This window comes from Chiloscyllium plagiosum, unplaced genomic scaffold, assembly GCF_037043375.1.
Source record: "Chiloscyllium plagiosum isolate Xiang-an unplaced genomic scaffold, Cpla_swu_hap1 HiC_scaffold_13, whole genome shotgun sequence".
NCBI classification, from domain to species: domain Eukaryota; kingdom Metazoa; phylum Chordata; class Chondrichthyes; order Orectolobiformes; family Hemiscylliidae; genus Chiloscyllium; species Chiloscyllium plagiosum.
Genome location: NW_028270151.1, coordinates 90755111 through 90780207, shown reverse-complemented (window position 1 = coordinate 90780207; position 25097 = coordinate 90755111). Strand labels below are relative to the sequence as shown.

The window sequence follows — 25097 nt, the reverse complement described above, 5'->3', positions numbered from 1 at the left end:
TGTAACTGGAAGAAATCTCTCTTACCTTTGAAATCAAAGGCCAACCTTGGTAGGTTGAAGGGTATGTCCACTTCTTCCTTTCCTGAAGACAGAAAGAGAACAGACAAGGTTATAGCGTGGTATTGGTACTGCAGTAACCATAAGCAGGAATGGATGGAGTGCATAAGTATAAGAATGCACTGGCCAATAAGATTTAATAAGATTTAAAACAAGATTTAAGCAAAATATTAAAAATAAGATTTAAAATAAATTTTAAAAAATCATCATACGTCTGCATGCAGCATGATTGGTCTGGTGGCATAAATAAGTGAATACGACAAAGTCTGCTGCATATATTTTAATTCATTTTATTGGGAAAAGGACATCACTGGCTGGCCAACATTTATTGCCTCACTCTAGTTGCAGTGAGCTGCCTTCTTGAACTGTTGCAGGTCACCTGCTGTGGGTTGACCCACAATGCCATTAGAGAGGAAATTCCAGGATTTTGACCTAGCAAAAGTGAAGGAACAGTGATGCATTCCCAAGTCAGGATGGTGAGTGGCTTTGAGGGGAAGTTAAATTGGGTGGTACTCCCATGTTTCTGCTGCCTTTATCCTTCCAGATGGAAGTGGTCATGGGTTTGGAAGATGCTGCTTCGGGATCTTTGATAGTTTCTGCAGTGTATCTTATAGACTGTACACGTTACTGCGACTGAGCATCAATGGTGGAGGGAGAGGACATTTATAGATGTCATGCCAATCATGCATGCTGCTATGTCCTGGATGGTATCAAGCTTATTGAGTGTATTTGGAGCCTCACCAATTCAGCCATCTCCTGACTTGTGCTTTGTCGATGATGGACAGACTTTGGGCAGTCAGGAGGTGAGTTATCCACAGCAGTTTTCATAAACTCTGACCTGCTTTTGTAGCCACTGTGCTGATATGGTGAGTCCAGATGAGTTTTTTGCGAATAATAATCCCCAGGATGTTGATAGTGGGAGTTTCAGTAATGGTAACATCACTGAGTGTCAGGGGGCAGTGATTACATTGTCTCTTATTGGTAATGGTCACAGCCTGGCATTTATTTGGTATGAATGCTACTTGTCAAAAAGTGTGGCACTGGATAAAGCACAGAAGGTCAGGCAGCATCCAAGGACCAGGAGAGTCGACGTTTCGGGCATAAGTTCTTTATCAGGAATATAGGGGTTGGTGGTGAAGGTAGATGGGATGACAATAGGTGGATGCAGTTGAGAGATGACTATGATGGGTCAGTGGGGAGGTTGGAGCAGATAGATGGGAAGGAAGATGGTCAGGTAGGTCAGGTTAAGAGGGCAGTGCTGCGTTGGAGGGTTGTATCTGGGATGAGGTGGGCACTGGGGAGATTTGGAAACTGATGAAGTCAATGTTGATGTTGTATGGTTGTAGGATCCCATGCCAGATGATGAGGTGTTCTTCCTCCAGTCAATGGGTGATTTGATGGTGGAGGAGGGCCAGGATTTGCATGTTCTTGGGTGAGTAGGAGGGGTAGTTGAAGTAGTTGGCCACAGGATGGTGGGCTTTTTTGGTGCTTGCAGACCAGAGGTGTTCCCTGAAAAATTCCACGAGTTGATGCATGGTCTTGCTGAATAAGAGGAGACCACATCGAGAGCAATGGATTTAGTAAATGAAGTGGGAGGATGTGTAGGAGAATCTCTGCTGCATTTGAAATGATCCTTTAAGACCTTGGACAGAGGAGGAGGGAGGTGTGGATGCATGTTTTGCACCTCGAGGGGCAGATGGGGAAGGTGCTGGGTGCAGAGGATGGGTTGGTGTGGATCATGGAGGGAATAGTCTCTGCGGAATGCAGATGGGGTAGGGAGGGGAAATATATTTTCAGTGGTTGGGTCTGACTGTAGGTGATGAAAATGGTGGAGGATAGTGTGCTATATCTTGCCACTTGTGAGCCCAAGCCTGGATATTATCCAGATCCTGTTGTATTTAAAGATGGACTGCTTCAATATCTGAGGAGTCACAAATGGTGCTGAACATTGTCCAATCATCAGTGAACATCCCCATTTCTGACCTTAAGATGGAAGGAAGGTCATTGATGAAGCAGCTGAAAATGGTTGGGCCAAGGACACTACATTGAGAAACTGCTGCAGAGATGCCCTGGAGCTGAGATGAGGGTCTCAATGCATTAGGTGAGGGGAAAGGTTGAGAAGGAGAGTCCTCCATTGTAACCTCAGCCAGTGCAGCAACTGAAGCCATGCTGTTAGTGTCACTCTGCGCAGGTAAAACCAGCTGCCCATCCAACAGAGCTAAGCGACACCCATTAGTATGATATAACCATCACAGAGCCATGGTTGCTAAGTGACCAGGACAAGCATCTAAGGATCCAAAGATCAGCAGATCAACCTTCAATGTGATTTTTATGATTATACAAGGTAAACGCCAAGAAATAACGGAGGCATGTCAGAAAAGTACCACAACAATTAATTTAGGATTAAATGAATCAAATTAACAAAAATAGTGTGGAGGATTCATCCACAGTCTATACAGGAGAGTTTCCTGAAACAATGCTATTATCATATTATAATATCTCAATTAGACAGGTTATAAGACATGGTTATGACTAAAGAGACTTGGTTAATTATTTTAATGTCAAAATTTCTCTATGTAAGCATGATTCAGTTTGACGTTTAAAAACATTTGTCTAAAACTTATTTCAGAAACTTTAATTAAATCCAATGCAAGTGTAGGAGACCAGAGTTAATGAAAGAGAAATGGGAAACAAACAAAAAACATGCGGTAGAGATACAGTAGCAAGAGACATTTCATAATTCTCAACAAAAATGTATTCTATAGTCTTTAGGGTTTGGATGGAGAGGAATTTGTTAAGTGTGTACAAGAAACGTTTCTGATTCAGAATGTGGATGTACCTACTGGAGAAGGTGCAAAACTTGACCTATTCTTGGGAAATAATGCAGGGCAGGTGACTGAGGTGTCAGTGGGGAGCACTTTGGGGCCAGTGACTATAATTCTATTAGTTTTAAAATAGTGATGGAAAAAGATAGACCAGATTCAAAAGTTGAAGTTCTAAATTGGAGAAAGGCCAATTTTGACGGTATTAGGCAAGAACTTTTGAAAGTTGATCGAGGGCAGATGTTCGCAGGTAAAGGGACAGTTGGGAAATGGGAAGCCTTCAGAATGAGATAATAAGAGTCCAGAGACAGTATATTCCTGTTAGGGTGAAAGGAAAGGCTGGTAGGTATAGGGAATGTTGGATGACTAAAGAAATTGAGGGTTTGGTTAAGAAAAAGAAGGAAGCATATGTTAGGTATAGACAGGATAGATCGAGTGAATCCTTAGAAGAGTATAAAGGCAGTAGGAGTATACTTAAGAAGGAAATCAGGAGGGCAAAAAGGGGAGATGAGATAGCTTTGGCAAATAGAGTTAAGGAGAATCCAAAAGGTTTTGACAAATACATGAAGGACAAAAGGGTAACTAGGAAGAAAATAGGGCCCCTCAAAGATCAGCAAGGCGGCCTTTGTGTGGAGCCGCAGGAGATGGCGGAGATAATAAACAAGTATTTTGCATCAGTATTTACTGTGGAAAAGGCCACGGAAGATTTAGAATGTAGGGAAATAGATGGTGGCATCTGGAAAAATGTCGATATTACAGAGGAGAAAGTGCTGAATGTCTTGAAACGCATAAATTAGATAAATCCCCAGGACTCAATGGGAAGCTAGGGAAGTGATTGCTTGGCCTCTTGCTGAGATATTTATATCATCGATAGTCACAGGTGAGGTCCTAGAAGACTGGAGGTTGGCTAACGTGGTGCCACTGTTTAAGAAGGTTGCTAAGGACAAGTCAGGAAACTATAGGCCAGTGAGCCTGATGTCGGTGGTGGGCAAGTTGGAGGGAATCCTGAGCGAGAGGATGTACATGCATTTGGAAAGGCAAGGACTGATTAGGGATAGTCAACATAGCTTTGTGTGTGGGAATTCATGTCTCACAAACTTGATTGAGTTTTTTGAAGAAGTAACAAAGAGGAAAGATGAGGGCAGAGCTGTAGATGTGATCTATATGGACTTCAGTAAGGCTTTCGATAAGGTTCCCCATGGGAGACTAGTTAGCAAGGTTAGATCTCATGGAATACAGGGAGAATTCATGGGCGGCACGGTGGCACAGTGATTAGCACTGCTGCCTCACAGCGCCTGAGACCCGGGTTCAATTCCCGCCTCAGGCGACCCACTGTGTGGAGTTTGCATGTTCTCCCCGTGTCTGCGTGGGTTTCCTCCGGGTGCTCCGGTTTCCTCCCACAGTCCAAAGATGTGCAGGACAGGTGAATTGGCTATGCTAATTTGCCCGTAGTGTTAGGTAAGGGGTAGATGTGTAGGGGTATGGGTGGGTGACGCTTCGGCGGGGCGGTGTGGACTTGTTGGGCCGAAGGGCCTGTTTCCACACTGTGAGTAATCTAATCTAATCTAAACTCGCCACTTGGATACAGAACTGGCTCAAAGGTAGAAGACAGAGGATGGTGGTGGAGGGTTGTTTTTCAGACTGGAGGCCTGTGACCAGTGGAGTGCTAGAAGGATCAGTGCTGAGTCTACTACTTTTCATCATTCATATAAATGATTTGTATGTGAGCATGAGAGGTATAGTTAGTAAGTTTGCAGATGACACCTAAATTGAAGGTGTAGTGGACAGCGAAGAAGGGATGTTGATCAGATGGGCCAATGTGCTGGGAAGTGGCAGATGGAGTTTAATTCAGATAAATGCGAGGTGCTGCACTTTGGGAAGGCAAACCTTAGCAGGACTTATACATTTAATGGTAAGGTCCTAGGGAGTGTTGCTGAACAAGGAGACCTTGGAGCGCTAGTTCATAGCTCCTTGAAAGTAGAGTTGCAGGTAGTTAGGATAGTGAAGAAGGCATTTGTTATGCTTAACTTTATTGGTCAGAGTATTGAGTACAGGTGTTGGGAGGTCATGTTGCAACTGTACAAGACATGGGTTAGTGCAATTTTGGAATATTGCATGCAATTCTGGTCTCCTTCCTATTGGAAAGATGTTGTGAAACTTGAAAGGGTCCAGAAAAGATTTACAAGGATGTTGCCAGGGTTGGAGGATTTGAGCTATAGGGAGAGGCTGAACAGGCTGGGGCTGTTTTCCCTGGAGCGTCGGAGGCTGAGGGGTGACCTTATAGAGGTTTATAAAATCATGAGGGTCATGGATAGGATAAAGAGACAAAGTCTTTTCCCTGGGTCGGGGATTCCAGAACTTGAGGGCATAGGTTGAGAGTGAGAGGGGAACGATATAAAAGACACTGAAGGGGCAACCTTCTCACGCAGACGGTGGTATGTGTATGGAATGAGCAGCCAGAAGAAGTGATGGAGACTGGTACAATTTCAATATTTAAAAGCCATCTGGATGGGTATATGAATAGGAAGGGTTTGGAGGGATATAGGCTGGGTGCTGGCAGGTGGGACTAGATTGGGTTGGGATATCTGGTCGGCTTTGACGAGTTGGAACAAAGGGTCTGCTTCCATGCTGTACATCTCTATAACTCTATGACTTTAAGAAAGATTCTGAAAAATTTGCAAGCCTGTGACTAACTAAGCAAGTAAAGCAATGTATCAAATTACAGGAAATATGTACAATGCTGCCAAAAGTTGTGGGAAGCCAGAAAGTTGAGAACTTAAATTAGCAAGGGTAATGCCTGAAATGTTGACTCTCTTGCTCTTCAGATGCTGCCTAAACTGCTATGCTTTTTCCAGTGCCACACTTAATCAAGTCTGAGTCTCCAGAATCTGCAGTGTTCACTCTTTCCTACCTAAGACTGACCAGTCCTTTTGACCTTAAAGAGGTTGGTGGTAGATGGATCTTTCGAAATACCTAGGTTTCTGGACAGGTAATATTGGATTGGAAAAATGTGTTCAGGAGGGAGAAAGACAAAGTAGGAGACTGTCAAACATCTAACATCTGTCATTGGGATCCGCTACTGAGGAAGTGTTTGCAGCACATTTAGAAAATCATAAGGCAGAGTCAACATGGTTTTGTGAAAACACAATTATGTTGGACAAATTTCATTTCTTTGAGGGTATAGCAGCAAGTTGGAAAAAAGGAAACCAATGGATGTGGTATACAGGTCATTTTGCTATAACTTGCAGTTCGTTAACACAAATTCGCTGCAGAGCAATTGAAGAATTGGGGACACTGTTTCTAAAGTGCAAACTTTTAAAACATGTGTTGGTTGTAATGCGATTAAATAGCTAACACTTTAAGTTCTGTTCCTAAAGTGTGAATTTTCTACAATGCGGTGTTACACAAGAATACAACCACCACATTATTGAAGAACTAACTGCATTTGGATTTCCAAAAAAAAGCATTCAATAAGATGGGGTATAAAATGCTTTTGCACAAGCTAATGGGAATGATATATTCACATGTTTGGAGGATAGTTCAATGAACAAGTAACAATGGATGGGAATAATAAATATTGAACGTTTTGCAGCTCTATGTTGTTGTTTGTAAATTTAAGTTTAGACATGCAATTTGAAGAAAAATGTCACAGAAAATCTATTTATTTTCAATGTTCTTGGAGCAACAGAACAGATTTAATTATTAGCAAACTATTGGAACAGCAGGGAATAAACAACTAGAAATGCCAGAATAATTACTAATTTAAAACAATGCTTATTAAAAATTTTAACCTACAATGCGAACAAATATACTGTGTAAAAAAAACAAACCTGTGTCATCGCTACGCTCCACGAAAGGGTTTTCTGTTTCAAGCAAAGACCTTTCTGTGAAATTGTAATTAAAGTAAATTCAGAATTTTCATTAAATCATGCTGCTTAATTTAAACTAGAAAAAGAAATCTCCATTTATAGCACCAATAGACTTCAAGGGTAATCCCTTATATACTGCAATATATGACTGGACAATATGCATTAATGCTGTCTAAATATTGACTCACACTCATGGACACCCAGACACATAGACATTCTCTTTGAGATGAAAAATGTGTTGCTGGAAAAGCGCAGCAGGTCAGGCAGCATCCAAGGAGCAGGAGAATCGACGTTTCGGGCATAAGACCTTCTTCAGGAATGAGGAAGGTGTGCCAAGCAGGCTAAGATAAAAGGTAGGGAGGAGAGACTTGGGAATGCAATAGGTGGAAGGAGGTTAAGGTGAGGGTGATAGGCCGGAGAGGGGGTGGGGGCTGAGAGGTCGGGAAGAAGATTGCAGGTCAAGGAGGCGGTGCTGAGTCCGAGGGTTGGGACTGAGATAAGGTGGGGGGAGGGGAAATGAGGAAGCTGGAGAAATCTGCATTCATCCCTTATGGTTGGAGGGTTCCTAGGTGGAAGATGAGGCACTCTTTCTCCAGGCATCGTGTTGCCATGGTCTGGCGATGGAGGAGGCCAAGGACCTGCATGTCCTTGGCGGAGTGGGAGGGGGAGTTAAAGTGTTCAGCCACGGGGTGGTTGAGTTGGTTGGTCCAGGTGTCCCAGAGGTGTTCTCTGAAACGTTCCGCAAGTAGGCGGTCTGTCTCCCCAATATAGAGGAGGCCACATTGGGTGCAGCGGATGCAGTAAATGATGTGTGTGGAGGTGCAGGTGAATTTGTGATGGATATGGAAGGATCCCTTGGGGCCTTGGAAGGAAGTGAGGGGGGAGGTGTGGGCGCAAGTTTTGCATTTCTTGTGGTTGCAGGGAAAGGTGCCAGGAATGGAGGTTGGGTTGGTGGGGGGTGTGGACCTGACGAGGGAGTCGTGGAGGGAGTGGTCTTTCCGGAATGCTGATAGGGGAGGGGAGGGAAATATATCCCTGGTGGTGGGGTCCGTTTGGAGGTGGCGGAAATGACGAAGGATGATACGATGTATCTGGAGGTTGGTGAGGTGGTAGGTGAGGACCAGTGGGTTTCTGTCCTGGTGGCGATTGGAGGGGCGGGGTTCAAGGGCAGAGGAGCGGGAAGTGGAGGAGATGCAGTGGAGAGCATCGTCAACCACGTCTAAGGGGAAATTGCGGTCTTTGAAGAAGGAGGCCTTCTGGGTTGTTTGGTATTGGAATTGGTCCTCCTGGGAGCAGATGTGGCGGAGGCGAAGGAATTTAACTCCCCTTCCCACTCCGCCAAGGACATGCAGGTCCTTGGCCTCCTCCATCACCAGACCATGGCAACACGGCGCCTGGAGGAAGAGCGCCTCATCTTCCACCTAGGAACCCTCCAACCACAAGGGATGAATGCAGATTTCTCCAGCTTCCTCATTTCCCCTCCCCACACCTTATCTCAGTCCCAACCCTCGTACTAAGCACCACCTTCTTGACCTGCAATCTTCTTCCCGACCTCTCTACCCTCACCCCCTCTCCGGCCTATCACCCTCACCTTAACCTCCTTCCACCTATCGCATTTCCAACGCCTATCCCCCAAGTCCCTCCTCCCTACCTTTTATCTTAGCCTGCTTGGCACACCTTCCCCATTCCTGAAGAAGGGCTTATGCCCAAAACATCGATTCCCCTGCTCCTTGGATGCTGCCTGACCTGCTGCGCTTTTCCAGCAACACATTTTTCAGCTCTGATCTCCAGCATCTGCAGTCCTCACTTTCTCCTATTCTCTTTGAGATGTCTTGTAAACACTAACACACTCAGGGACTGCCCTGTACATAATGACTCTTTCAGGGATCGTATATAAATACTGACACACTCTGATGATTCCCTATAAGTACTCTCTTGCTGTCTGGGAGCCCCTGTGAATGCTGACACATTCTCTCCCCTCTCACTGTAAATCTGTGTCTACCTGTGACTCCATTTTAAATGAGCTATGAATGTGTACCCCTAGATCTCTTTGTTCTAATAACAGACCCAGGGCACTGCCATTGACTGTGCAAGTCCTGACTCAGTTTGACCTACCAAAACGCAACACCTCGTATTTATCTAAATTAAACTTAATCTGCCATTCCATAACACATTGGGCCAAGTGATCAAGAGCTCACTATATTCCCAGAAAACCTTCTTCACTGTCCACTATATCACCAATCTTGGTGTCACCTGCAAACTTATATCCATATCTCCTAAGTTATTATCCAAATCATTTATATAAATGATGAATAATAGTGGACCCAGTATTAATCACTGTGGCACACTACTGGTCACAATCCCCTAGGTTGAAAAACAACCCTCTATCACCCTCTGTCTTTTACCAACAAGCCAATTTTGTATCCAATTGGCTAGCTCTCTCTGGATCCTAAGAGATTTAATCTTACTCAATAACCCACAATGCAGTACCTTGTCAAAGGACTTGCTAAAGTGCATGCAGACAATGTCTACTGCACTACTTTCATGGTCACCCTTTCAAAAAAACTCAATCAAATTCATGAGACATGATTTCCCATGCACAAAGCCATGCTGACTATCACAAATGAGTCAAGATTAGAGTGGTGCTGGAAAAGCACAGCAGGTCAGGCAGCATCTGAGGAGCAGGATCCCCTCGAATCCTGCTCCTTTGATCCTGCCTGACCTCCTGTACTTTTCCAGCATCACTCTAATCTAGATTCTGATCTCTAGCATCTTCAGTCCTCACTTTTGCCTACCCCAAATGAGTGCTTACATCTCTAAATGCCTGTAGATCCTGCCTTTTCACTCATGTATTTATATCAATGGTCCACAAACTGGGTTCCAAAACCCTTTCTTTCATGATGGCCCAGAGTCTTTATCTTCTGGAAGAGGACTCAGACCAGTGTGGGAGCCAAATGTCTCAGGGCTACCTGGGGAATCCTCCTTGGAGGCGGCCCCCAAATGCTTGGTTTCTTCCAGAACATCTACCCCTTCAGATGTCCTCCCTCCACCTCACGGGCATCCTGGGCTGACGCAGAACCCTCCTGTGGGGGCTGAATGGTTGTTTTCCGGAGGTGGCCTACCTCCTTGCAGGTATGGCACTGCATGACCCCCGTTGAACAGAACACCCGGTAAGCATCGCCCGCGTGCTCTACTGAAAATGCACCTTCCAGGGCCTCCTCCTAGCCCAAGTACATTAAAATTTAGCATAGGAAGGAGTAAATGTGTGTTCGGCAGGCCTCCTCCAGACCAAGCAGCAGCATCACCATCCCTGATCACATGTCCCCTAGCCAGCAGAAGTGGAGAAGAAGGATCTCAGATGGTACAAACTGGGGGTCATTCAATATAATGACCCTCTGATTATCTACCTCCAGAGGGTCAATAGACAAGAATGTCCCCTCAGTAGTAAGTCTCTTCTCCAGCACAAGATGTGCCACCTGCTCAGTCTTCAGGATGAACACCACCTTCCTGTACATCTTCAAAGCAGTGACAATGGTGATGGCACCAAAACTTACCTCCACCAAGGCTGCACATGCTTCAGTGAAACACTTCACCCTGAGTTTTTTGTTCAAATGAGTAAAGGGGGTCGGCGAGACTTCAGAGGACACAGAAGATGCAACCATGCCTCACACAGGAATAACTGGACCCCACCCTAGAAGTTACTTTAGAGGATCCTGCAGTTGCCAACACCCTCCCCACTTGGACCACCATAACCCCTTACATAAGTAACAGAAAGAAATGGTAAACAAAAATACAGGCTTATTAGGCCACACCGTTTTCCGACCCACTATCCAACTCTCAGGTCTAAACAATAGTTCGCCAAAGCCCAAAGGCAGCAGTCACTGGCAGCAAAATGCGATAGTACAGACCCACAAGTAGGAATTTGTATTAAGGAGAGGGTCCAGGTCTCCATCCATCACAGGCCCCAGGCTCCAAACCACAGCTACTCACAGGCAATGGCTCAGGCCCCAAACCATTATTGGGTAGGCCTGAATCCCCCAACTATAGAAAGAGTCCCGGCTTCAGGAACGAGCCTCACCAGCAGCACACAACAGAAAAGTCTAGGGTCTCGGAACTGGAAAGAAATACAGGCCACTAGGTACCTACTGGAGAGAAGTACAGGCCACTAGACCTCTCACGCCAGCAGCAACAACAGCAAGTCCCAAACTTGAGCATTCCAAGTAGGCAGCAACCAAGGCCCCAAGTCCTAGCCTCAATCAACCCCAGCACTCCCCAGATGTAGTGGGTGTTATTACAGCAATCTTCAACTCACTGAGGAGAAATGCAGGCCACCAGGTTTCCAAAGACAGCAGCAAAGAGAATCCCAGACTCCTGAGTGCCTCCAGGCAGGCTGCAGAGACAGAGGCTTCAGGCTCAAGGCCTCAATCAGCTCCAGCTGCTCAGTTGCAATAAATGACACAGTGGCTCAGTGGTTAGCACTGCTGCCTGACAGTGCCAGGGACTCGGATTCAATTGCAGCCTCGGGCGACTGTCTGTGTGGAGTTTGCACGCCCTCCGCGTCGGCATGGGTTTCCTCCCACAATCCAAAGAGATGCGGGTTCAGTGAATTTATCATAGTAAATTGCCCATAGTGTTCAGGAATATATTAGTTAGGGGTAAACGTGGAGTAATAGGGTAGGGGAATGGGTTTAGGTAGGACACTCTCCAGAGAGTCAGTGTGGAACTGTTGGGGCAAAGGGACTGTTTCCACATTGTTGGGATTCTATGAAATGTTGCCACTTCAGCCTCCAACTTCCAATTACAGCAGAGTACAGACTCCTGATACACTGCCCCCTACAGGAAAAGGCAACCCTCTACCACCTGTCTCCTACCTTCAAAGTAATTTTTCACCAATTGGCTAGCTCCCCTGGATTCTATGTGATCTAACCTTCATAGCCAGTCTACCCTGTGGAACCTTGTTGAACGCTTTGCTGAAGTCCATATTGATATCAAATATTTGTAACTATCAAACTTTTGTCACTTGTAAATGAAACTATATGACATGCATATTAGAGAAGTGAAGCCCTTCCCTCATGTCGGCACTAAAATCTTTTAATTCCCAGAAATCCTTTACAGATGGCAGGAGTTTGTGAAGTACCAGACCCAAGAATCCTTTGAGGGTAAATCCTCTGAGGAAACATGGACCCACTATTTATGTACACTTTCTACCAGCTTAGTGTACACCTCCAGGAGAGTGTTCTCACACAGATGAAGTGTTGATCACATTCAAGATAGTGTTAGAAACAGGCTCAGGAGTGGAAATCCCATTGGAAGTTCAACAACAGTCTCAGCTGCACAGACACACTGAGCCTTGAGTATATCAACAAGAAAGTTCTTTGTTGCTTTCTGTATTCACTGAGGAGGATTGCGTGTATGCACATTAGTATGTGTACAAAAAAAAAAGTCTCAGGGCTTTGTGCTGATCTCCGTCTCCATGGAGTTACCAGTCAGCCGCATTGAAAGTCAGACATCAGTTAGCTTGAGTGTTTGTTCTGACCAATGGATATTCTGACTGTTGTACAGCGCAAGATGGAATTAAACCTTCTTTTGGGCTTATATGCATCTGAGTGCTCCCCTATGTCCCAGTAACTGCCAAGCTCCAGATGGGATGTCCCATGGAGAGAGGTCAGCTGGAGTGTGGATTCTCGTCAAGGCACTGCACCCATTCCTATTGGGATAGCTGTGTACAAAAACATGAACAGTTATATTAGTGTTCATTTGAAGTCCACATCCACCTAACCCTTGAGGTTCTTTGAGAAGGTGACCAAACAGGTGGATGAGGATAAAGTGGTTGATGTGGTGTATATGGATTTCAGTAAGGCATTTGATAAGGTTCCCCACGGTAGGCTATTACACAAAATACAGAGGCATGGGATTGAGGGTGATTTAGCGGTTTGAATTGGAAATTGGCTAGCTGAAAGAAGACAGAGGGTAGTAGTTGATGGGAAACGTTCATCCTGGAGTTCCGTTATGAGTGGTGTGCCACAAGGATCTGTTTTGGGGCCACTGCTGGTTGTCATTTTATAAATGACCTGAATGAGAGCGTTGAATGATGGGTTAGTCAATTTGCAGATGACATTGAGGTCGGTGGAGTTGTGGATAATGTCGAAGAATGTTGCAGGTTATAAAGGGACATAGATAAGCTGCAGAGCTGGGCTGAGGGGTGGCAAATGGTATTTAATGAGGAAAAGTGTGAAGTGATTCACTTTGCAAGGAGTAACAGAAATATAGAGTACTGGGCTAATGGTAGGGTTCTTGGCAGTGTAGATGAGCAGAGAGATCTTGGTGTCATATACATAGATCCCTGGAAGTTTCCACCCAGGTTTATAGGGTTGTTAAGAAAGTGTATGGTGCGTTAACTGTTATTGGTAGAGGGACTGAGTTTTGGAGCCAGGAGATCATGTTGCAGCTGTATAAAACTCTGGTGCAGCCACACTTGGAGTATTGCATACAGTTCTGGTCACCACATCAAAAGAAGGATTGGAAAGGGTTCAGAGAAGATTTACTAGGATGTTGCTTGGTATGGAGGGAAGGTCTTATGAGGAAAGGTTGAGGAACTTGAGTCTGTTTTAGTTAGAAACAAGAAGGTTGAGAGGTGACTTAATAGAGACATATAGGATAATCATAGGATTAGACAGGATGGACAGTGAGACCCTCTTTCCTCAGACATTGATGGCTAGCACGAGGGGACATAGCTTTAAGTTGAGGGGTGATAGATATAGGACAGAGGTCAGAGGTAGTTTCTTTACTCAGAGTAGTCAGGGCTTGAATGCCTTGCCTGCAACAGTAGTAAACTCTCCAACTTTAAGGGCATTTAAATGGTCATTGGATAAACATATGAATGATATTGGAATATGTAGGTTAGATGGGCTTCAGATTGGTTTCACAGGTCAGTACAACATTAATAGCTGAAGGGCCTGTACTGCGCTGTAATGTTCTACGTTCTATGTTCTATGTTCTAAGAGCTTCCCCACCATAGATGTCAGGCTCACCCACCTATAATTTCCTGGATTATCCCTGCTTCCTTTCTTAAACAAGGGAACAACATTGGCTAATCTCCAGTCATCTGTAACCTTGCCTGTGGTCACAAAGGATGTGACGATATGCCCCAGCTATTTCTTTGCTTGTCTCTCGCAGTAACGTGGGATAGATCCTGTCTGGGGACTTGCCTACTGTAATGCAATTGAGGATACCCAAAACTTCCTCCTTCAATATATTGACATGCTTTGGAGTATTCACACACCAATCCAGACGTCAGCATCAATCATGTCCTCCTTGGTGATAACCGATACAAAATACACATTATGGATCTCTTCCACTTCCTTATGTGTGTCACTCCACACATAACTTCCCTCTTTTGTCCTTAAGTCATCTTTCATTTGTTATCCTTTTTCTTCCAACATATGCACGAAAAGCTTTGGGGTATTGCTTGACCCTGTTTAACAAAGCATTTCATGACCCCTTTTCGCCTTCCTAACTCTGCGTTTAAGTTCCTTCCTAATTCCTCAAGGGCTTTATCAGTTTGTAGCTACCCAGATGAATCATATGCTTCCTTTTTCCTTTTGACTAAACTTACAATTTTCCTTGTAATCTATGGTTCCTAAATCCTTCCATTCCTATCCTTCAGTTATGCAGGGACATACACGTCTTGCACGTTCATCAACTGGTCTTTAAAAGCCGCCCACATGTCAGATGTAGATTTGCCCTCAAATAACTGCTCCCTATCAACATTCCCCAGTTCCTGTCTAATTTGGGTGTAGTTGGCCCTTGCCCAATTAAGCACCCTCACCCGAGGGTCACTCTTGTCCTTGTCCATGACTACTCAAAATCTTACGGAGTTATGGTCACTAAGCCCAAAATGCTGGCCTGCTGAAACATCAATCACCTGTCCTGGCTCATTCCCTAATACATGACAAGTGTGACCTCAGATGGTCAACATACTGTTTCAAAGAGCCCTCCCGGACACATCAAACAAATTACTCCCCATCTGAGCCCCTAGACAATAAGAGGAAAGTTGAAATCATCCACCAGACCTACCCTGCTTTTTCCACATCTTTCCAGTATCTGACTACATCTCTACTCCTCTGTCTCTCGTGGACTGTTAGGAGGTCAATAGAAATTTCCCAACATTGTGATTTCACCCTTCTAATTCCTGAGCTCTACCCATAATGCTTCACTGCAAGATCCCTCCGATGTGTCCTCCCTCAACACAGCTGTAATGTGATCCCTAATCAGCAATGCAACTCCCCCACCGCTTTTGTTTGTCTTTCTATCCCATTAAAACAGCGATATCCTGGAATGTTAAGCTGCTCGTCCTGTCCTTCCTTTAACCATGTCGCTGTAATGGCAATAACATCAGAATTCCATGCAGTAATCAATGCTCTTAGTTCATCTGTCTTAAGTGTTATAATTCATGGGGGGAGAATGGTCAAAGGGAATGGCGGGAGGAGAGAGTGATCAAGGTGAATGGTGCAGCTTGTGACAGATCAAACTGTCCAAGGCTTCACAGTGTCTGACAACAGGAGTGACCCTCAGGACTGGATGCAGCATATTACAGAGTAATGCTGACTTGTATCAACCGCCTCCCGCTATCAGAGCATTAGAACCATCAGGGGAGCATTGCGATTGTTGAGGGAGACAGTCACCAACCTCCCCAATATATTTGATACTGCAAGTGATCCTAGAACTGGTAAGTACCCAAATGCTAGTGTGTTGAATATTCTGCTGGGTTGTACCAGGGAAGTATGAGGATTCCAAAGTAGCTGCTCAGCTGCATCCAGTAGGTCACCAGTGCAACACTCAGCTTTGAGTTCATGTGTCATCAGTACGACTAGATTGACAGATTAAGATGTCTGTTGGCATTTCCCAGGTACAAGCTGTATCTCCTTACACCCTGTAGCCATTATAGTTTTCCAAGACCAGCCAGTACCTTGAAAAATGGGCACTATTTCCACTCGATCAGTGTCCAACTGATGTGGAACCGTAGAATGAAAACCCTGCACAAAGTGCCCTGATTCGCAGGAACAGACATGAGGTCTCTGTACTTCAACACTATCCTCAGTGTCCACCTATGGCAGAGCCAATGACATTGAGGAGCCTCATACAGTATCGCCAAGGAACATTACAGTGTTCTTTGTCACTCAACCAGGGTCACAACTGAGCTGACCCTGGGCCTGTTCAAGATGAGTTTTCATTGTCTAGACTATTCTTGAGGAGCTAGAGGGCTGGATTGGACCTTATCTAGTCCTTACCTGACAAAAACATAAGACAAAAAATTATTTCCCCAGAAGGTTGAGAGTCTTTGGAACTTTCTTCCTGAAAACTTAGTGGAAGCAGAATCCTTTAATATTTTTAAGGCAGAGGTAGGGAGACACTAGCCTCTCCATGCACAGACAGGCTGGCAGATATCATGGGCACCTATATGAACCTTTTTGCTAGACAAATAGATTGAAGAATTAAGGACAGTTTTCCTTAAAGGGGAGAAGGCTGAGAAAAGGTAGGATAAAGTTGTTCAAACTCATGAAGGGTGTGGATCGAGCAAATAGGGAGAAGCTGTTTCCACTTTTGAAGGGTTCAAGAGTGGGAGGATTTAAAGTAGTTGGCAAAAGTAACAGAGTAAAAAATGTTAACTCACAGCAAGTGGTTGGAATGGAGTCTGCGCAGCTCGAGATTATGGTGGAGACAGGCTCAATTGAAGCATTCGTGATGAAATTGGACTGTTAATTGAAAAGGGAAAATGTACAAGACCATGAGGAGAAGACAGGAGAATGCTATTGGGTGAGATTATCATTTGGAGAGTCAGTGCAGAAACTAGTAACTCCTGGTTGCTTTTCAACCTGTCCTGCTCTCTCTGACAATCATGGATTTTACGATCTATACTCTGTACAGGGAAAACCATAAGTTATGATCAGGGTATCTCTCTTACTTCCTGAGCTAAAGGAATTGACTTTTACTTCTATTGGAGGTTCTCTTGTAAATGTTTGTTATTCAGTTTGTAAATAAAACTGAACCATGTGACTGACAGAACTTAACATATTGCATGACCACATCAGAAATTCCAGCTCAGATCTGTCTCAAAATGATTTGAATGTAATCTCTGATCAGATGAACATTAAACAGTCTTCACCTTAACCATAATTGTCCAACAATTGAGAATATTACAAAGTACAGTATATGTTAATACCATGTCTCCCAAAGTAACCTTATGAGTAATACTAGTATGACAAGGTTACAAACCAACAGAAGAGTAGGACCCTCATCTTGGCAGTCACCATTGACCAGAAACTTAACTGAACCTTTCATATAGATACTATGGCTGAATGAAGAGGTCAGAGACTGTGAATTCTACAGTGAGTAACTCACCTCCTGACTCCTCAAAGCCTGTTCACCATCTGCACAGCACAGATCAGGAGTGGGAGGAATACTCTCCACTTGTCTGGATGAGTGCAGCTCCAACAACATTCAAAATTTGACACCATCTAGGTCAAAGCAGATAGTTTGATTGGCATCCTATCCACCACTTTCAACATTCATTCCTTTCAACACCAACACAAGGTAGCATGTATCATTTACAAGAGACACTGCTGTAACTCACCCAGGTTCCTTTGACAGCGCCTTCCAAATCCACAACCACTACCAACTAGAAGGTCAAAAGTAGATGATACATGGGAACACCACTTGCAAGTTGCCCTCCAAGTCACATGCCATTCTGACTTGGAAATATATCCCGTTCCTTCAATGACACTGGGTTTATCACTTTCTCAAGAGCAATTCTTTTCCCAAGAATCAATCTTTCAAGAAAAAGCTGTGTTACACATTCAGACTATGTCAGGATTTAAGCCAAATGTACTATTTTCCTGATCAACGATCCTGATACCGGAACAGAATCCAACTGATGACAAGTAAATATTTAATGATAAAAATAGTACAGAAGATGAGTCATTCAACTTGAAACATTAACTCTGCTTCTCTCTCCACAGATGTCACCACACCTGCTGAGTTTCTCTGGAACTTTTATTTTTATTTAAGATTTCCAGCATATGATTTGATCTATAGGGAGAGGCTGATTAGGCTGGGGCTTTTTTTCTCTGGAGTGTCAGAAACTCAGAGGTGCCCATATAGAGATATATAAGATCGTGAGGGTCATGGGTAGGGTGAATAGCCAATCTTTTTCCTAGTGTGGGGGAGTCCAAAACTAGAGAACATTGGTTTAAGATGAGAGGAGAAAGATTTTAAAATGACCTGAGGGATGATCTTTTCAACGAGAGGATAGTGTGTGTGGCTGGACCAAGTACAATCACAACATTTAAAAGGCATCTGAATGGGTATACCAACAGGAAAGGTTTGGAGGCTTAAAGGCCAAATGTTGGAAAGTGGACTCGGGAGAGATTGGGATGTCTGGTCAGTGCGGATGAGTTGGATTGAAGAGTCTGGTTCGTGATGTGGATTTTATGTCTCAATGACTCTCTCTGCAGTATTTTGCTTTGAGAACAGGTAGTGAGTTAAAGGAAAGTAATTAGTCTTTAGGCTGAACAGCAGAAAACACAGTTGCTCTTCAACATGCCTAATTCTCTCTTCAAGTTGCCTTCAATTATGATCGATTCAATCATTCATTGACAATTCCAATCTACACCTTGCTGCAAGTAATGATCATGGATCTCTCTCTTACCTTCCACGCTCACAGTGTCAATATCTTCACTCTCTTTTGGAAGATTTCCTGCAAAAAAAAAAGGAATATTTTCTGTTATTGAGCTCAGTAAATGAAACCTAGCCCAGTGACTGGCAGAATATAGTGTCTTAGGTTTAGATTTAGATTTAGGTTTTATTGTCACGTGCATCCAAGTACAGGATACGAGAGTACAGTAAAAAGTGTACAATGTTGCCACACATGGTGCCATTTTAGTTACAGAAGTCGAAAAATAAAGAAATAAGTCAAAAAGTTCAGTATTACAGTCTTCCTAGTATAAAAGTAGAAAAGAAATAAAGTTAAAAAAAATCAAATATTACAGTCCTTTCTTAAGCCTGCAGATGCTCCAAGCCGGGCTTGCCCAAGAGGCCTCATTTTCCCTTGCACAGGTCATGCTCTCACACATATGAACTCATTGGAATATTACAGTTCAGATCGCCATGGCAATGTGATTGGAATATAATCTCTTATCAGGTGAATGTTGAGCATGCTTCACAGTTTTTCTGTTTGTCCATTCATTCCAGAGGTTGCAAAGCAGAATACTTCCAATAAGCATTCAGAGATTAAACTTTTTAAATTATGATATTTATTTGAGAAACTCACAAAATAATTTGCCCATCTTCATTGGCCAGCAACTGAACTGGATCAGCTGGATAAATACAATGGCTACAAGAGTAGATCAGAGGCTAGGAGTACTGCAGTGAGTAACTCACCTTATGACTCCCCAAAACCTGTCTACAATCTACAAGGAAAAGACAGGATTGTCATGGAATGCACCCCTTGGCCTGGATGAGTACAGCTCCAACAACATTCAAATGAAAAAAGAGGAATGCCATTTAAGCTAGAAAAGAGGAGAAATTATTTTACTCTGAGGATTGAGAATCTTTGGAATTCTCTACCACAAAGTGGTGTATTTGAGTATGTTTAAGGTAGAAATTAATAGATTTCTGATTATCATGTGGTTTTAGGTTATGGAGATGTAGTGAGTAAAAGTATTTTATCAACCATGATCGTAATGAATGGCTTATCCCTGTTTCCACATTCCTGAGAAATTCTAAACCATCCAGAGCAAAACAGTCAGCTTGATCAGCATCCCATCAACATCTTCAACAGTTATTTCCTCCAGAACTTAAGCTTATTAGCAGCAGTGTGTACCATCTACAAGATGCACTAAAGCTAACCACCAAAGCTCCTTTACTAGCACCTTCCAAACCCATGACCACAACTATCTAGAAGAACAAGGACAGCAGATACCACCTGCAAATTCCCCTCCAACCCACTCACTATCCTGTCTAGGAAATATATTGCTGTTTCTTCACTGTCAAAATCTTAGAATTTCCTGCCTACAGCATTTTGGGTCGCGTTACAGCACATGAACTGCAACAGTTCAGGAAGTTAAAAATCACACAACACCAAGTTATAGTCCAAGAGATTTATTTGGAAGTACAAGGTTTTGAAGCACTGCTCCTTTGTCAGGCAGCTAGGGGACAGGATCATAGTTCAGGAAGGCAGCTCACTGTTACCTTCTCAAGGACAACTAGGGATGGGCAATAAATACAGACCAGCTAATAAAACAGTGATTACTGCTCCTGGAATTTGAGGAAATCAGCTCCAACACCTAAAATACCTCAAAAAAGGAACAGCCTTTACAGCCACAATTTTTAACCGTCCTTCACCTTGGATTACGCAGAATTCCTTATCTTAGCTAATATTTTTTCATTACATATGAAAAGCTTTTAAGATTAGTTTCTGTGTTCCCTGTAATTTTACTTGGATATTCTATTTCCCCTTTTTTGATTAAACTTTTTAATCCTCTTATGTTGTATTCAAAAATGCTCTCAGTCCTCAGGCTTGCTGTTTTTTTCTGGTAATTTTATGTCTCCTGTTTGTACTAGGTACTATTCCTAATTTATTTTGTAAGGCAAGGCATACCCATATTTTTTCTTTTATTTTTCCACATTACAGGAATGAATAATTGTAATTCTTTAAATATGAAATTTAATTAAGAATGCTCTATGAATATTCTTTAAATATGAATACTACCATTAAGTGTATAAGACCTACTCTGGTTTGCTTTTCCAAAACGCAGCACTTTGCATTTATCTAAATTAAACTCTATCTGCCACTCCTCAGCCCTTTGGCCCATCTGATCAAGGATCAGTGTTGGGGCCACTGCTATTTGTCATTTTCATAAATGAGCTGGACGTGGGTGTAGAAAGATGTGTTAGTAAATCTGTGGATGACACTAAGGTAGGGAGAGTTGTGGATAGTGCTGAAAGATTCTGTGGGTGACAGAAGGACATCGATAAAATGCAGAGCTGGGCAGAGAAGTGGCAAATGGTGATTAATGTGGAAATGTGTGAGGTAGTTCATTTCGGAAGAAGTAACAGGAATGCAGATTACTGGGCAAATGGTAAAATTCTTGGCAGTGTAGGCGAACAGAGAGATCTTGGTGTCCAGGTGCAGAAATCCCTGAAAGTTGTCACCCAGGTTGACAGGGTTGTTAAGAAGGCATGTGGTGTGTTGGCGTTTATTGGTAGAGGAATTGCATTTTGGAGCCACAAGGTTATGTTTCAGCTGCACAAGATACTGGTAAGGCCATACCTGGAATATTGCGTACATTTCTGGTCATGCATTATGGAAAGATGTGGAAGCTTTGGAAAGGGATCAGAGGAGATTTACTAGGATGTTGCCTGGTTTGGAAGGAAGATTTTATGAGGAAAGGCTGAGGGAACTGAGGCTGTTTTCGTTGAAGAGAAGGTTGAGAGATGACTTAATCGAGATGTATAAGATAATCAAAGGGTTAGATAGGGTTAACAGAGAGAGCCTCTTTTCCTCGGATAGTGAAGGCTAACACGAGGAGTCATAGCTTTAAATTGAGGGGTGACAGATTTAGGACAGATATCAGGGGTAGTTCCTTTACTCAAAGAGTAGTAGGGGAGGGGAATGGCCTGCCTGCAACAGTAGTAGACTGTTAAGGGTACTTAGAACAATACAGGGCAGAACAGGCCCTTCAGTCCTCGATGGGCATTTAACTGGGCATTGGACATACATATGGATAATAATGGAATGGTATATGTTTAATGGGCATCAGATTAATTTCACTGGTCGGTGCAATATTGAGGGCCGAATGGCCTGTACTGCGCTGTAACGTTCTATGTTCTATGGTCTAGGTACAGCAGTAAGGCTATCCCGCATCAAAAACACTTCTCTTGCCCCCTTCTGTCCTTCTTCTAGCATTTTTATCCTGGAACATTAAGCTGCCAGCACTGTACATCCCTAAGCCATGTCTCTGTAATTGCTATGATATCCCAGTCCCAGGTTCCTAACCATGCCTTGAGCTCATCTGCCTTCCCTGTTCAGCCACTTACGTTGAAGTAAATGCACTTTAACTGTTTTGTTCCTGCCTATACTGACAGTTTGACTTGCTCCTTCAGATTGATCTCTTTCCTTACTATTTCCTTACAACATCCAGGGCTTACAAGAGCCTGAACTGCGCAGTTATATTCTATGCTCTATGTTCTAGAAGCTTCTGTCTATGCCTCTGACTAGGGATCCCCTAATGTAATCGATCACTTGTAACCTGATATACTCCTCATTACATTAGAGGTAGTCTCGATACCAGAAACTTGGCTGTTCATGCTACATTCCCACATCCCCTACATTTTTCAAAACAGCATATTTGTTTGAAATGGGGATAGCCACAGAAGACTCCTGCACTACCTGCTTACCAGCCCTACCTTTCCTGGAGGTAACCCATCTACTTGACTGTGTCTGTGTCTTTTCTTCCTTCCTACAACTGCCATCCATCACACCCCTAGTTCTTGATATTCCTTATTGCCTCTCACTGCTGCTCCAACCAATCCATGTGATTTGATAGAATTTGCAGCCAAAGACACTTCCTGCAGACATAATCATCAGTAACATGGAAACTCTCCCCAAATTCCTGCATCTGACAATATGAGTATATCACTTTTCTAAAGGCCATTTTGCTCCCTCACAATCTATTGACACAGAAAAATAACACTGCCTTTTTGCAGTAAAAAACAGTGCTCCATGCTAATATAGTACTTATGGATTATATTTTTAAAATTTAATCAAGAGACAGGTCTCAATAAAACATATAATCAAGAAAGAACTCACTCTACTCACTACTGTAGATTTACAGCAAGGTTACATGTAAAACCTATGCACTATCTGCTCCTTTCCCACACAGTCTCCTCCGAGGTCTGCTGTGAATTTTGCTGTTTGTTCATTTTTCAAAGATGCATTGTGATGTCCAGAAATACATGAACACCAACAGCAAAGACAGTAACTATGCAGATTCACTGCTGTGTCAGTTAGCAATGTAGGTTTCTTTCTCTCTCTCCTTCACTGACCATGTGGTCATTGCCTTTTGTCTGTCTTTCATTTTTTAAAAGTGCCCTTGTTTTGATCCCTTCCCCCAAAGTTCCAAAACAATGCAACAGCATAAAAAACACAGTAATTGCTGCTCCCAGAATTTGGGGAAATCACCTCCAACACCTAAAATATCTCAAAAAAGGAGCAGCTCTTACAGCCACAATTTTTCCCATCCTCCATTTTGGATTACCCAGAATCCAATTTCTGAAAGGGTTTAGAAAAGATTTACAAGGACGTTACCAGGGTTGGAGGACTTGAGCTAGAAGGAGCGACTGAGTAGGTTGGGATTAATTTCCCTGGAGCATTGGAGACTGAGGGGTGGCCTTATAAAGGTTTATAAAATCATGAGGGGCATGGATAGGATAAATAGACACGATCTTTTCCCTGGGATGGGGTAGTCCAGAACTAGAGGGCACAGGTTTAGAGTGCAAGGAGAAAAGTTTAAAAGGGACCAAAGGGGCATTTCTATGCAGTGGCTGGTGCCTGTATGGAATGAACTGCCAGAGGAAATGATGGAGGCTGGTACCATTACAATATTTAAATAGCATCTAGATGGATATATGAATAGGAAGGATTTAGAGGGGTATGGGCCAAGTGCTGGCAAATAGGACTAGATCAGGTTGGGATATCTGATCAGCAAGGACAAGTTGGACCGAAGGGTCTGTTTCCGTGCTGAACATCTCTATGACTCTTGTGACTCTAGATACATTCTCCCTGATTTCCTGTTGACTCCAGTCTTACTTAGGTTCCTTGGTGTTACACTCAGTCAAATATTGCCATGATGTCATGAGCAGTCACTTCCACTCATTTCTGAAGGATGAAACACCAAAAATGTTGTTTTACATTCTGTATAACTCTCTCTTCCAATCACTGGTTGTAAAGTCAAACTCCTGTGGAAGGAGAAATGTAACCGGTGATTCTCTCTCTTACCTCTTATGCTCATGGAATCAAAGTGGTCTCTTTCTTTTGGATGTACTCCTGTAAAGTTTGAAATATTTTCTGTTATTTATTTGAGCAACATGGTGACTGGTAAACACAATAATTGGCCTATATAGAAACCACTGGCCTAGGAAGTGGTAGATACAGGTACAGTTACAACATTTAACTGGTACATGATTACAAAGGGCTTAGAAAGTTATGGGCAAAATATTGACAAATGGGATTAGCTTAGTTTCGGAAACCTGGTTGGCATGAACGAGTTGGACTGAATGGTCTCTTTCTGTGCTGTATGGCTCTATGACTCTATTACAGCTCAGATCTCCATGATAATGTGATTGGAATACAATCTCTGATCAGATGTACATTGAGCATCCTTCACAGTTTTTCTGATTGATCATCAATTCAGAAACTTACAAAGCAGAATATTCTTTCATACACAAACTCAAAATAAGATTTTCATATTATAACATTAATTTGACAAGACCTCAAACCAACAAAAAAAGAAGTAACAGTTGTCGAGGTTGTGAATATTGAAGGGAAGGTGGAATTTTGGAAATGTCACTGGACTGTCATCCCTGAGGTAGGTGGCTAATTCTTAAATAGAGTATTACATGCTAATAGAAGTTTATAAAATCATGAGGGGAATAGATAAGCCAATGCCTTTTCCCCAGGGTAAATGAATCCAAAACTAAACAGCATAAGTTTAAGGTGAGAGGGAAAAGATTTAAAAGGGATCTGAGGAGGAACTTTTTTGATAAAGACAGAATTGCATACCAAACAGACCAATTAGTGCCCTTTCTGTTTACTCTCAATCATCAGTAAAGTGATGGAAAGTGTCATCAACAGTGGTATCAAGCAGCACCTGCTCAGCAATAACCAGCTCAATGATGCCCAGTTTGGGTTCCACGAGAGCCACTCAGCTCCTGAACTCATTACAGCTTTGGTCCAAACATGGACAAAAGGGCTGAATTCCAGAGATGAGGGGAAACTGCCAGCCCTTGACATCAAGGTTGCATTTGACCGAATGTGGCATCAAGGAGCTGAAGCAAAACTGGAATCAGTGGGCACTGGGGGCAAACTCTCCAGTAGTTGGAATCACATCTGATACATAGGAAAGTGTTCATGGTCGTTGGAGGTCACTCATCTCAGTTCCTGGATACTTCTGCAGGAGTTCCTCAGGGTAGTGTCGTCAGACCAACCATCTGCAGTCGCTTCATCAATGACCTTCCCTCCATCATAAGGTCAAAAGTGGAGAGGTCCGTCAATGATTACATAACGTTTAGG

The 25097-nt window shown here is 43.2% G+C and overlaps 1 protein-coding gene across 1 annotated transcript in view; it reads right to left on the bottom strand.

Moving 5' to 3' along the window:
* LOC122556265 (kyphoscoliosis peptidase-like) overlaps positions 1-25097 on the bottom strand; it is a 131088-nt gene that overhangs the window by 100500 nt on the left and 5491 nt on the right. The window contains exons 2-4 of the mRNA XM_087993199.1: positions 18456-18503; positions 6710-6763; positions 26-82 (exon numbers count right to left, since the gene is read on the bottom strand). Coding sequence (XP_087849325.1) covers positions 26-82; positions 6710-6763; positions 18456-18503 — 159 coding nt within the window. The remainder of the gene's footprint in view (positions 1-25; positions 83-6709; positions 6764-18455; positions 18504-25097) is intronic.